Source organism: Lepisosteus oculatus, chromosome 7 (assembly GCF_040954835.1).
Source record: "Lepisosteus oculatus isolate fLepOcu1 chromosome 7, fLepOcu1.hap2, whole genome shotgun sequence".
NCBI classification, from domain to species: Eukaryota; Metazoa; Chordata; class Actinopteri; order Semionotiformes; family Lepisosteidae; genus Lepisosteus; species Lepisosteus oculatus.
In genome coordinates this window covers 13,000,071-13,014,615 of record NC_090702.1, presented here as the reverse complement: position 1 = coordinate 13,014,615, position 14,545 = coordinate 13,000,071, and the positions used below count along the sequence as shown (strand labels likewise).

General features: G+C 35.6%; 1 protein-coding gene across 2 annotated transcripts in view; it reads left to right on the top strand.

Annotated features, from left to right (window-relative positions):
• Positions 1 to 13,132, top strand: part of ppp6r2a (protein phosphatase 6, regulatory subunit 2a) — a 45,386-nt gene extending 32,254 nt beyond the window's left edge. The window contains exons 21-23 of one of the 2 annotated variants that reach the window (XM_069192197.1): positions 105 to 128; positions 2,191 to 2,340; positions 3,953 to 13,132. In XM_069192197.1, the coding sequence (XP_069048298.1) occupies positions 105 to 128; positions 2,191 to 2,340; positions 3,953 to 4,001 (223 nt within the window). In that variant the 3' untranslated portion in view covers positions 4,002 to 13,132. The remainder of the gene's footprint in view (positions 1 to 104; positions 129 to 2,190; positions 2,341 to 3,952) is intronic. The other variant, XM_069192198.1, reaches the window with a different exon arrangement.
• Positions 13,133 to 14,545: the final 1,413 nt, after the last annotated feature.

Here is a 14,545-nt window from a genome sequence, read left to right as displayed (position 1 = left end):
GCTTTACTGTACATGCTATGCCTTTGATGTCTGCTGTTCTTATAGTGGTTTCTCTCTTTCTCCTTTTCTCTTTTTCTCCCTCTCTCCCTGCTGCTGCGGCTCAGAATATTTAGGCCTGCAGTTAGAGGGTATGTAGCAAATGCTATACAGTGAGTCTGAAATATCCACATAGCACTTGACCCTTTCTTTGTAGAAGACAAATGCTTTTGTAGGAATATATTAACCTTGTCATTTCAATTTTGTTAAGAGGTTTGAAAGCTAACAAACATCCTCAAAGATGGTATTTTTTTAATCTGTTCTGATCCTAAACACTCATAGACACATGGAAGATTTTTCTTTTTAAAAAGAGATTAATCATTGAAAGCTTGCATTTTTCATCAAGATAGGTCCTTTCTGTTTTTTAACTATTTTGGGATTTGGACTGTAGATTAAATGCAGGCAACTCCACTGAATCAGTTAAGAGAACCAGGAAACAATAAAACAAAATTCCTGAGTAAATTACACAGGGCAAAAAGAGATTCCATGCAAGGGTATTCACTTCTGAAATCCATGATGTCCTTTTTGTGTTTTTAAATTATCTTTGCATCATTAATACTTTATATACTGTGTGATCGTTATACTATATATTTATATGAAGTGAAAACCAAGTCAAAGTTATTATAACGGTTAAAAAATCTGAAAGGATCATCAAACAGCATGAATTTGCACTTAATAGGCCATGTACATAAAATCACACTAACCTTGTTGAATAAAAGTTTTCTCTTCTTTAGGCTAACAAGATTTCTTTATAAAATTCCTTTCTCTACCTGCAGCATGCCAGTGCCTTTCACTCTAATGACTGAAATCTTTCATGTCAGACTTAGAGTCCCATTTTTCAAAGTTTCCTCCAAAGGGTCATGTTTTCTGTGTGGATATACAGTACATATTGGTGACACACTGTTGGGAGTTTTTTTTGTCCATGCTCCATTCCCCTCTGCAAGCTGTGCACCATTTTCACTGGAGATAGAGAATTCACCCGCTAGCATCGTTGTGTTATTGAAGTAGAATGTGGTTGTATTATCTGATGCAGGGATGGGTGTTACCATGCACATTGTTTAGGTGGTAAATCTGAATGTTGCATGTTACTAAATGCATTATCTATTGTAACAGGTCCCACTGTGAAAGAAAAGCAGTCCCTTTTGTAATGTTGACTTCTCTACCTCTGCGTTTCAGATCATTTCACTGCTATGATGCTGTTGTTTAATTTTCTCAGGGTGTTTTTTTAAGGGACATCAGTAAATGTTCTCACAGTTAACGCCACAACCAGTAGTTATAAAAGTAAACGTTATTTTCCATTCATCATTACACTGGGTGACAGAAGCTTTTGAGCTCTTATAAATCTGGAAGACGAATCTAAACTGCTCATGATTGGGGATGTGACTAAGTGAAGCAGGTTTGAAGAGATGAAGAATGTGTGTACCATTTAATGACTATTGATTGGTTTCTAAATCAGAAGCAGCCTCTTCATCTGTCGTAGAAAGTGATGCAATATGTTCTTGCAAGCTTGAAATGTTTGAATAAATTGGACTCCTTTATTGTGGACTGTGACAGTGACTCAAAAGCTAACTTCATGCTGCTGCTGAATTCAAACACATAACAGTCATGTTTAATGTACTGCAGCCGTATTGAGGTTGTGCCTAGGTGTGACTTTAATTAAAAAAAATGATTATTTCTTTGAACTAGCTGTTCTGCCTCCAGTTATTTCCAAATATTTTCTCTACTGACATTCCTCAACTCAGTCTTAAGCCACATCTTGAAGAAGTTATAGTTTCTCAAAAGTTATTCTAATGTATTTCTAGTAGTTATAAAAATATGGTTTATTTATATTTTTGAAGAATTGGGTGTGTCTAGCAGTTGCTGTCTCTTTGTTTGATTCACAATAGAGCTAGTGTCTATGTAGAGTTTTTTGGTGAAGCATGCCTGAAAGTTTATTCACTAACAATCTGGAGAGTCTGACCAGTGTTTAGTAAGGGACTCTCAGCCTTGAATTGCTTGCAGGTTTTCCTTCTTATCAGGGTGTGTGACATGTTCTAGTTGTAAACAAAATCAAGTTTACCGTAAAGTCATTAATTGGCAAAAGCAGAATTTCATTTCCATGCAGAGTAGAACAATCCTTAATTCCTCATTTGTATCTTTTTCTTTCTTCTACAGTGATGCCGACTCCATGCTAATAGACAAGCTCACTCTCACAGACGGGCCTCAGAGGGTCTCTGAGTCTCCAAACAGAACTGAGGTGCCTACAGACCCACTTAGTTCTGCGGCCACAGATAACTCTGCAACAGACCTCACTGTGAAAGACAAGTAAGTTCATTTAGCGCCAGACTTACTCTTAAACATGTGCTGATTCAGTGTAGAGGTAGTAGGACAAAACATGTAATCCAGAAATAAATTGCAGAATAGAGATAGCGTAGCTCGTTTATACAAAAGATCATTCCTTATCCATGCACTGGAATTTTACTTGAATCTTCTTGGGATGGTGGAGGGCATATAGTGCCTGTTAATGTGTGTTTGCAAAGGGAAGATGGGAAGTTGAAGTACATGACCACCCTCTGACCCTCAAATCTGTTAGCTATTTCTTCATTGTTCTTTTTTATAGAGCTGTTAGTTATTTTTATCGTATGAACCAGTTTTGAATAAATATTTTGGCTTATGGCAATAACCCCTATATACACACAGGAAGGTAAGGAAGTACAGGCAGGCTTCTTTACCTGGCTCACCTGTCCTTTGAGCTGTTCTTCTTTTGACCCATAGCTTCAGGCTACAGTGATGCCACTCTGGGAATTTTCAGGAGTAATTTTTTGGGGGTATTGCGGTCACACCAATGACAAGACCTCATAGAACTCAGAGTTTTCTGATTATGCCACTTGGGTTTTTTAATAAAATAGTTAAATTACTTAATATAGGTGGGCAGCACAGTGCAACAGTGGTTATCATTGTTGCAGTAAGCCTTCTGGTCGTATGCAATGGTCTGGGTGGAGTTTGCATGTTTTTCCTGTGTTCATGAGGGTCTACACCCCATGAAAACATTGCAGACAGGATATAAGAAATTTAGGGAGACCATACTCCTTTAATGACACAGGAAACATCTAGCAGTGAATGTGCTTTTATTTGTTATGCAAGATTGTAGGACAAAGTAGAGGTTTGTGTTAATTTACTTTTTTTTGCCTACTGTGGGTGATTGTTATGGGACATGGAATTAAATTGATTTGTACTTTCGAGTCTGGGTTCAAATTAAAAAATGTATGGTGAACCAATGGCTGAAGCTACTGTATCTTTCAGGATCAGAGTGTGTCACTTTTCCCAAAACACTGGTACTGTGGTCTTCATGTTGAAGGACCCGTGGGCTGAGCCGGGTGTTGGTCCCAGAGATGTCAGGGTCCCAGTCATGGTCAGGGTATCAGGCAATCACTTTTGCAGTTCAGTCTTGTCCCATTCCTTACAGAAATATCCAGTCAGGTCAGGGCTGAAAGTACAAGACCACGCTCATTCCTGCCAGAATACACATCTACAGATTAAACAATTCAGCTCTGTACCCCATCAAAACCCTGCCTTGACAGACATCATCTGGGAGTTTAATTATCTGGAGTCCATTCATAACCTTAAATTTCAGTAATCTGTAAAGAGATATATATATTTTTATAAAGCCTTGTTTATTTTTAATAACAGTTAGCATATCCAGTTGCTTTGGATAGGACATATTGGAAACACTTCATCCAAGTAACACTGGCAACTTTTTTTTAAATGTTTTTTTTTAAATGTTTGTTAAGACCTAAAAATAAATATGGTTTTATTATAGACTAAAACTGGCAAAGATTCATCACTTTGTGTACTTTAATAATGTTGAAATTCAGCTGGTCTGTATTTTCTCGTGGCATTATGTTATTTTGAAACTCCTTTCTGTGAACTCTTGCAGAGAAGAGGTAGCCCCTTCATCAGAGGCGACTCTCAATGGGCCGGCTTGATCACACCCGGATAGGGGCAGGTCGGAGACGCTCTGGGCCACTTCCATTTTACTCCAAAAACCTCTTGATGCAACTTTGTGTTTCAGAAAATGCTGCGATGTTATTGGACCCTGCTAGTCAGGACCAGTAAATGGGGGAGGGGCTAAAAAAATCTTACAGAAACTTTTTTTTTAGCTGATGTTGAAATTGTACTGTTTAAATGTAGCAGTGAACTTATGATTATGGTTTCAAAGGATTCAACATTTTCTTCATTTCCTGGAAGACCGACTATGGCTGTTTCCTTTTATTTGAATTTGTTTTTAGCTGTAAACAGTATTGGGTTGTGTGACAGGAAGTGCTTTGGGATAAGAAACAGCAACCACGTCCTAAAGATGCGTCCTCACAATCTCATTCCTAAATAGTTGAATTGCACTTGAACCACTTTTTAGACTAGCCCAGGGATGCCACATTGTAACAATTTTGGTCAAGAAGTCAAAGACGCTTCCTTCACAGACCGCCTCTGTGATGTCTTCATGTTCCAAGCTGCAGTTTTACATGGAGTTTGACGTTTCTTTTAAACCGGTTTGAAAAATATTTTTGTATCAGGCCTATGTCAAAGTCAATGGAGTCCAATCTGTTTGAAACGTAAACATGTATTTAGCATAAACCACTCTGTCACAAGAACATAGCAGAATTTCTATGGAGAAAGTCCAAGAGCAGAAGTGTATCTCTGTACTCAGTAATTTCAGAGTGTGGTGGCCTTTCCCCTTAAAACTGGGATTCAGCCACTGTAATCACAAAAAGAAAAGGGTTCATTGCATGTTACTGTTTTGGCTGTTACTGTTAATTGTTCTCATTTCCAGAGTTCCCTTTTTCTATTATGTAAGCAGGTGTTTCATGGAGAAGTGAAAGTCACTGATATGTCAGGGGATGTCACAGTGCTCAGAAATGGTGGAAATAAACCATTAATCCCTGCCTTTTTGCTCCAATAAATGTTTCCCCGTTTAATAAAAAAAAGCCTTAATAGGAAGTACATGATTGTGGATGGCAAGTGGTTAGAGGAAGTCAGACACAAAAACTGTGCACACTGCAGTGAGAAATGTGACCCAGTTTAAACATGTCCCCTACTTTCAGTGGTTTTACAAGAATTTAATTTTAAAATTAAGCAAAGGTATTTTTTTGTTACTAACCATATTTCTGAATGTTTGAATGTTTATTGACGATGTATTTATTGACAATGTAAGCAAATTAAATGGTACAATGATCCGTTTTTTTCTGCCATTAGGTATTATTGGGGAATTAAAATGGTGTTTTTAGGGTCTTAATCAAGTGTCAGTTTTCCACAAGATGCCAGCTAAAACACATGACAATCACCAAGACTGTGCTCTGTGACATCTTTGAAGTGTATTTCTGTGTGGTAAGATCTGGGCTGCAAATGTAAAAGATGTAGGGGAAAAGGGTAGATTCGTGAAAAGAGGGAAACAAGGTCTTCGTAGGGTTTCTGACAACCCACTAAGCTTGTCACACTTATTTCTTAACACATATCAAAACTGTGACAAAATGTGCCGTGTTATTATGGCATGCCACTAATCCTCTGGAATGCAGGTATAGCAATTAACGTCTGTATACTCAACAGCAAAGCTTAACATAGTGTGTGGGTATCTTTTCTGTTCATTGAAGTTTCCTTTCCTTCAGGTTGACTTCTTTCATGTTTCCACACCCAGATATTGAACCAAATTGACTGGCTCTAACAGTTGAGCAATCCTTGTGATACTTTGCACTTCAAAATCCTTATAGGATATTCAACACTGTTTGACCACAGTATTTTTTATGTCACTTACGATTCAAAAGCAAATGCTTTTAATGTATATTAGGTTATTGTTTTCCGTAATTGCACTTCTCCAGTGACATTGAGTATAATATTGAACAAAGCGAACATTTCAGAGTTCCGAGGTTTTACATGCCTCTAAACTTCGCTCAACCAATGGCAAGATTTAATTTGTCCATTTTTGTTACAAGTGAATGTTCAGATCTGTTTTTGAAGTTAAAAAGTGCAGGGGGTATGAAAAGTTCTTAATGAACATTTTCTCTACCTTTTTAAAGCCAAATTGCGTGGCCTCTTTTTAATGTTGCTAGATCCAAGTTGCTTTTCGTTTAACAAAATGATTTTGTGTAATAATACAAGTCGCGTAAAAGTTCCGAACTCGCTTCCTAAAAATGTCCCCATTACCATACTTGGGTGATTTTCACCAAAATGATGCCGTTTTTAGTTTCTGTGTGTAAAAATTAGAAACTAATTTTCCAGAAAAACAAAAATATAAAAGAAAATAATATACACATTTCCCCCTTTTTAAAAAAAACTTTATTACCAGTTCATTACTGTAAGAGAGAGGATTTTTTTTACCAAGGAAGATTTTTTTTTACCAAGCTTATAAAATTAAAAGTATAAAGTCAGTCCTGAAAGGTACAGTGTAATTTCAAAAGAAGAAAGTCCTTACATTTGGTAGTGTCTGTTGATTTGCACACATACTGGAGGAATTGCCATCTCATATCAGCTGTAATTGTCATGTGAGAACTTTGCTGCTGTTGCTAGGATCAGTCAATAACAATTTGTATTGTCTTACTGTTATCATGACTGGGAGTTTCCATCCATTAATATAACTTTTTTATAGTAATAATAATCTGATTGACATAATAAAAGTAACCACAATGAGAAGGTCAGTTTTGATTCAGCATTTATTAGCACATACACAGGACCCTAAAAGTTCTTTTAAAATACCTTTTAAGTGTTATTGGATTATGTGAAAATTAGTATTTAGTATAATCTGTAAATAAGGGTATTGAGATCACCCATTTTAATGATTAGGAGATTACAGCATCTACAATGCTTTACGCAAAGGTACAGAGTTACTGGTGTCTATGTTGTGAGTCTATGGATTCCTATTTCATGATTCTTGGTCAATCCAAAAGTTATTGAAGTATTTCTTGAAGTCTCCATGAAACTAGGAGAAGTGTTACACACTGAAAGGAACAATGTATTTGGACATGATTCAGATTCTAAAAACAAAATCAGAAATTGTTAAATATTTTTACAATCAATTTAAATGTATTTAGTTTATAGAAAGGTCTACAGAAACTGAAAGGAACTGGAGAAATTACAGTAATGATATATTGAAAAGAAAACATTTTCCTGTGTAAAATGATAATTGTATTGTTATATCCAGCCATCCTGCTGGGTCCCTAGTCATTTGGTGAAAATCACCCACATTGTGAACAAATCAATGCAACTGAGATGTTAACTACAAGGGAATTATAGTTTGCTTATAAAGCAGACTCTGTTGGTCTTTGGGGAAGCCTTTAGACTTCTTTAGTCTATAATATTTGTTTAAATATGCTTGCTAAGATTAAGTGAATGTTCCTGCTATACTTTTTTATTGGATTTTTTTTACCCTATTAATTTACCGTTTATCTGCCTGCATAGAAATGTACTGTTCAGAAAATCTCAGATCTGATTATTAATCATACTGGACCTAAAAGAACAGTATAATCTGCATTAACCTGGATTTGATTATCTGTAAACTTTTACGGTGGACTTCTAAGACTAAAAACTATTGCTGAACTTGATGTAACCTTAACGCTCCAATCATTACTATGATGGCTTGAAAATTGTGCTCTAACAGTACATTTACTAACTCTGCATGATTACTTGTTTAAAGATCCATTTTTGCTATGAAGTCTATTTTATTAGGAGCCCAAATCTGCTTCTTTGCACTTCCTACAAATTCTAAAAGTTGCATTCAGAATTCCACTGGATTAATAGTGAAACAGAAAGCACCAATCAAGAAAATGACCTATGTAACAGCCTATTCCCCGCCAACGGGCAAGCAGAGAAGTATGAAAAACACTGTTTTGAGAGAAATATTTATATGATTTCTGGGTTTTGTCTGAAAATGACTTTGTGCATGAATTACTGGAAAGACAATACATTAGAGATGGTTCACTTTACCCCGATAGTATCAGAGTATGACGCACATGCGGTGTATGTTGATATGTACTTTATGCTGTAAATATTATAAAGATATATTTGGCTGTAGCTTTTCTCCTTGGCAAAACGTAAACATAATATATTTTTGATGAAAGCCTAGTTTATCAGCACCTCAGAAAAAAATGTTCTTTCACAGGTTTCACTGTAACAAAGCTAAACAAGGCAATAATATTTTATTTTTGTTCACCCCAGCATCAGTTACCTGTGAAACATACTTCCTTTAACGTTTCCTTTTCTTCCCCAAAAGTGCTTAAATGCGTTGTGGTGCATTAATGCACATCACACTTCATAGTTGCATGTAGTTCACGCTATCAAACAGGATAAATTTAGAATGTTATTTGAAATTTGAAATTAAATATGCACATCTTTTACTAGCTGCAGTTTTAAAATTGATTCTGATTTTTATAAGAACATTACCCAAGTTTGAATTGGGCAAGTTGTTTCCAGTTTGATACAGTTTGTTGTGGTAAGGAGGGGTTGCAGGAGCTTTTCATAAATTGTAGGTTAGACCTTCAGGCTTTTTTTAAAAGAAAAAAAAATCTCTCAATTTTGTTTTCTGAGCACCTCACAGAACTGTTCCAAATGATTTATTTTTTTAGGATTTTGAATAAATGGCCTACGTTTTAATATACAGATTGTTTTTCATGACTGTTGTTGCTGAGTTAGTGATCATGCAAGTAAATGTGCTTCTTTCACTTCTAGTTTATTGAACCAGATAGTGTTCCAGATAATCTGGAGAATACTCTAGACTAATGTTGTGAAGTGCCATGCAATTAAATTTGTGCACTGAAAGCATTGTTTTTCCTTTAGTTTTTAATGGCAAAAAGTAACTGTTTTATAAAGGATTATCAAATCTTGTCAGCTTCTACATTCTATCAATTAACAACTTCATCAGGCTTCTGTTTTTTTTTTCCCTAAAAACATTGTGTTCCTTTGCCTTACTGACTGTGCTGTTAATATGTTCAGAAATTAAACACAGTACCCCAGCAGCTTTCTGATGCTGTAAGAGAAGTTAGTCTTCCATACAGAATGTATTTAAAAAAGGCTAGTGTTCAGACTGTGTGTATGATTTTATTTTCTGTCTTACAAAATTCTGCAATTGTTATGTGTGCATTGGATTGATTTGTCATTTCATTATTTTTAGGAATTCTTAGAACATTAAAAACTGAAGCCAAAGTGTTTCTCTGCTGCTCAGGCACTTTTTCTTGTGGCGCTTAATCTTAGTTTTATTTAAGCACTTGATTCTTCTTGTTCCAAACAGTATTTGATTCACCAGTATAAATCCATTATTCACAACAAGATAGTGTTTTCTTTTAAGGGAAGGAATCCAAAAGTAAAAATCAGGGATTGGGAATGTAGGGCAGCCACAGGGCTTGGTCCTCACCAGAAACTTATGAGACCAGGAAGCTCATAAAACACTGCCAATGACGATGGTGAGGACGTTATATTTTAAGGCATGTCTGTAGTCATTCATCTGTTGATCCAGTCTTCGGTTCATTTGCTGTTCCTAGTCCTCTTCCTATTTGCCTTGATGGCTTTTTTCCCCCTTGTGTGTCAAATGCAGCAAATTAAAAGATTTCATTCTGGTTATGTCTGGAAACTCTTAACACTGGTGGTTTGAAATTCTGAACGAATCATGCTCACTGTTATCAACTTATGCATTTTGCAACAACATGTAGCAGTTTTTTTAGACAGTAGAGTGTTTAGAGACCTCTAGAGGAGAAGTCGTTTTTCTCCCTCGAATTGTGAAATGAAATGACTTAAATCTGTTCATGGCTGAGAAAATTCAATATATAGATCAATTGAAATGACCAGAGGGTGGGAAAAGATGGTGCCAAAAGACAAAAAAAAATAAGCTTGGGAGAAGACAAGCTCAAGTAAGACTCCCAATACTTGGTTAAGCCATGTCTCCTTAGCAGTTGCTGCTGTGTCCCACAAGCTGAGCCAGATGAAGGACTTTTGCCATTGTTGTTAACATTACTGTAGTGCCTCTCTTGGTTTCTAAAGCTAGAGTTGTCAAAGACGTTTTTAGTAACAACTTCAAATTGTTACAGCTACAGTATATCTGCATTCAACATTTGCGCTGAGTATTCTAATTTGAGCATGCCGCTTCCAATGGAAAAAACAAGCGACTATATTAGCGGTTTTTGCGGCTCAGAATGGATAAGGCTTTCACCTGGAGAGTTCATCTGTGCACCTCTTTCCTGATGGTCAAAATTGTAATCTTTTTTTTAAGAAATGATTTTGAGTCCAGGTACAGATAATGACAATGTGTTGTGAGAGTGCCAACTGATGTTGTCCCTCACCACAAATAAGTGCTAGCAGACCAGAAGTAATAAAATAATGTTGGTGTCAGTGGAGTTCAGTTCTGTTCTTCCTTCTTCCCATTTACATGCAGTTAATGCCTGTAACTGTGGCATTGTCGGTAAAATACCTCAAATTTGAAAGAGAAAATGTGACATTTATAATAAAAAAATTAATCAGAAGAAAAATGTAAGCACCACCTAATAAATTTAATTTAACATAAGTTACCTAATAATAAACCTAATAATTAAAGAAGCATGCTGTATTGTATTGTCAAATACAGTCCAATTTCAGGTATATCAAATAAAATGCATTAAAATAGAAAAATACAGTGTAATGATCATGCAGAATAAATCTAAAGTTTTTTTTTCTGCAACTCTTAATCAAATATGAGAATTTAATTATACATCTTTTCTTACTTGTTTAAGTAAAACAGTTAACAGACTTTTCCTTGAGGGATTTCTGGATTTCCGTCCATGGAAATAAAAACGTCTGTTGGTGATGTAGTTTTAAATGTTATTTTCTGACCTGTAACGATGAATTGATTGTGGAATAAGACAGCATTGCTTGAACTTGGAATTACAGAGGCATGAAGCTACTTTTAATTGGTCCAGAATGGTATTGCAATAGACAGAACTATTAATTTCACACAGAATTAGTGACAGGGATATGATGTGTCAATAAGTGAGGGAACTCGGTTAAATTAAATTGCCATTTGCACATTTATATTGCACAGGCTTAGCTGCTGATAGTGGTCAAATAATAAATGTCAAGGATATGTAATCGTTCTAGCTTTAAAATTCTTAAGAAGGTAAAAATCACTGTAGTACAATTAAGAGTTACAAAGCAAGACCTTCCTTAATACTTATAACCTGTTCTGAAATCAGAAAATTTGCTTAGTTTATTTAAAACTGGGGGAAAAAACACCTGGTTGAAGTTTAATTTTTATTTTAACTTTTTTTTATCATATCCTCCATATTATATAATATGATGAGCTTTTATAGTCTCAGACGTAAGTATTGTCACCCTCCTATTCTTGACAGCATTTTACATTGATGTATTAAGTGTAAGCTTCTATGGTGCTACACAAATACATTTTCACATCCCATCTTAAATGCAGTTTCATCAGAAATCTTAACTTCCACTGTATCAGCTTAATAAATTGGTAAATAATATTGCTGGAGAGTACCAGCACATCTTTATGCAAATGACAGTATTAGATTTTGAGTAGAATAGTCCTCCAGTACCTAGTTTATCTCCTATGGCAAAACACAGACGGATTGTGAAAAAACTGCTGTTATTTACTGTTGTGAATTTTTAAAGATTTGTCTTAACATCTTTGTAACAGCTTCCAGAACAGCTGTAGGTTTTTGTAACCACTCCGTTCCATTTCTTTGAGACTCGTTACGAGCAGTAGCATGTTGTAGTGGCTAGGGCTGTAGCCTTTGGACCTGAGGGTTGTGGGTTCAAATGCCCCACTGTATTATGGCTCTGCGCATTGTTCTTGTAAATGAATGCCTCTCAAATTGTTTGTGTGGTAAAATAAAGGAGAATGAAGAGTGTGGTTTGAATCTCTGCATAATTATTATTCCCAGAAGGGTGTCTTAACTACTCTGGAACCACTTGACGTGGAGTTTTCCTTATGCATTTGTTAGAAGATGACATACACTGGGTAACCCCAGAAAAACTGCTTTTTTTCTTTGGTCAGAAAAGATGTACGAAGACGTTCTGTCTACATGGCTGCATTTTCAGAATATTCATTGGTGCTTAAGAGAATCCTGATTAATTCTATCCAGACATAAAGAAAATAGTATAATGTTTAATACATTATAATGTGTATATACACACACATTATATTATAAATCTAAAGGACAATTATCTTTGTTTCTTTATTATTCTACGGCTTATTAAAAGATCTGTGCAGTTGAAGGTGGGTGTGAAGGACTTGATTACAAGGAACGTGTGGTATTAGACTTGTTTTTAACTCGGATGGGTGCTAGTAGGAATACAGTAGATGTCAAAGTCGGTATTGAATGTGAAAAGGGTTAAAAACTAGTTGGAGCCCATCTTGCTCATTTGTTTCTTATAGTTGCGGTTTCTTGAAAGAAATGCCAACAAACTGGCTTTAACAACAGAGTTAGAAACCACAGATTGGAATAGAAAATTACAAATAAAATAACAGGCTATATAATTCCTCAAAACCATCTCGCTGTTGTGTTTTTTTAAATACCATAACCAGAAATCTCATTCTTGTTCACAGATCAGAATAAAACTCTACATGGCCAAAGGTGTTCTAAACCTACCAGTTTTAAAATATTGCAAAAGAAAATTGTTTGGTTTTATCCTTCCTTATGTTCACTATAATAACTTACATGCATTTGCTCCATATCTTTTCACCACTTAATATGTGGCTTTTGCATTAAATTGTATCGATTCTTGGTCACAAAGAAAAGTAAGGTAAGCCCTTGAGGATTGGAAGGATTTGCTTAAACTGCATAGTACTTTTAGAGTGTGTCATATTTTATCTTTGTAAGTATTGTATGTATGTATTTATGTATATGAGGTACAAAAAAAATCTCAAAAATAAATCAAAAAAATTCTGTACTGCCTTCAAAGTCTGTGCATTTTATTACTTCTGAATAAACGGTCTCTGTTACTTAGTCAAAAGCCTTTTTGTATTGTCAAACTGATGCTGGTGGTTTCCTTTATTTTTTGTATAAATACAAGACTGTATCTCTTCTCTGTTGTCAAATTTAGGCTGTAAATTCAAAATATTAAACAAATAAATATTTCAAACATTTAAGTTTGCATAGTGGAATTTATCATGACTCTCAATGAACTCAACCAAGTTTTTTGAGGTTTTGTTTTAGCTGAGTATTGTCCACATGTTTGTTTTCATTGTCAGGAAATGCACATTTACCAGGAAATGCCTTTAGAAATGGGGACATGTGCATCTTTGAAGTTGGATCCTGTATCTTAAAGCAGGAAAGGGCAGAAATACACTGGTGGGGATCCTTACCAAACAAGAACTGATGATGTCAGCACATATTAATGCAGTTCTGTTTCTCTAGCCATTAAATTGATTTCTTAAGACTTTCAGTGACTAAGATTCAGTTCTCAACACAACACATCAAACCTGTCCCGAGTGGAAGAAAGTGAAAGGGCAGCACATCCATATGAATCCTGTTCATGCAGTTGATGCATGAAAACCCGGTGGAATTGAAATGGTAACTCTTGGAGGCAAATCCTGAAATGTCTGAAATTAAAATCAAAAGATTTCTAGACTCAAAAATAGTATTCTTCATATTGTGAAATTAATTAAAGACAAACTGGCTGTTTCCTAAACTGTTGACATTATTACCCATGTTTTAATAATATTGTGAGAGAAAAGGATGTATACCCTCATATGTTTTTATTCCAAACCTAGCTTTAAAGTCTAGTGCATTTTACGGTGTATTCTAATACATATTCTAGCCATGTAGAAACTGGGAGTGTTTCACTATTCCTGTGGCTTGCATTGATGTTGGAAAACTATTAAACGTTTTCATGCCAAGCTAAGTACGTCTCAAAGATCTGTGAAGGAGTGACTTCTCTGTATGCTTGTATACATTATGTGCAGCAGTTGAAAAGGAGACTTGGGCACCAAGGACAGTGCTGTGGGAGCAAACCCCATTCCTAACTAAAGGAAGCATGAGGTTTGTCAAAGCCTCCTTTTTAATTAGATTTGCCTGAGTATTACCTTCTTTACCTGAAGGTGAAAGTGTACAGGCTCTCATCTGCACCTTTGATTTTGCCATGAATTGAGTTTTGAGATTTAACAAGACATACAGTCTGCAGCCCAGTATTTAGTCAAATGGAAAGTTGCACATTTCCAATTATCTCCATTTTGGTTGATAAAAACAACACAAACATGGCAATTATTAAGAAACTGTTTGGGATAGGGGAGTATTCCAACAATTCCCCACATTCTCAAATAAACAAGGAAATAAAATGAAGTACCTACTTTGACACCACCCTGAGTTGGAGCAAACCAGACCAATACGTTGGAACACTGGCCACAACAAGGCATCTGTGGGCGATAGATGCGTAGTTTATGTTGTCCTTTGTAAAGAACCAAAACCAATGTCCTATAAATGTGTATCCGTGGTTGTTTAGTTCTTGCTTCTTTGTTGTCCTGTTTACATGGGACACTTTTTACAGCACACTACTCTTATGC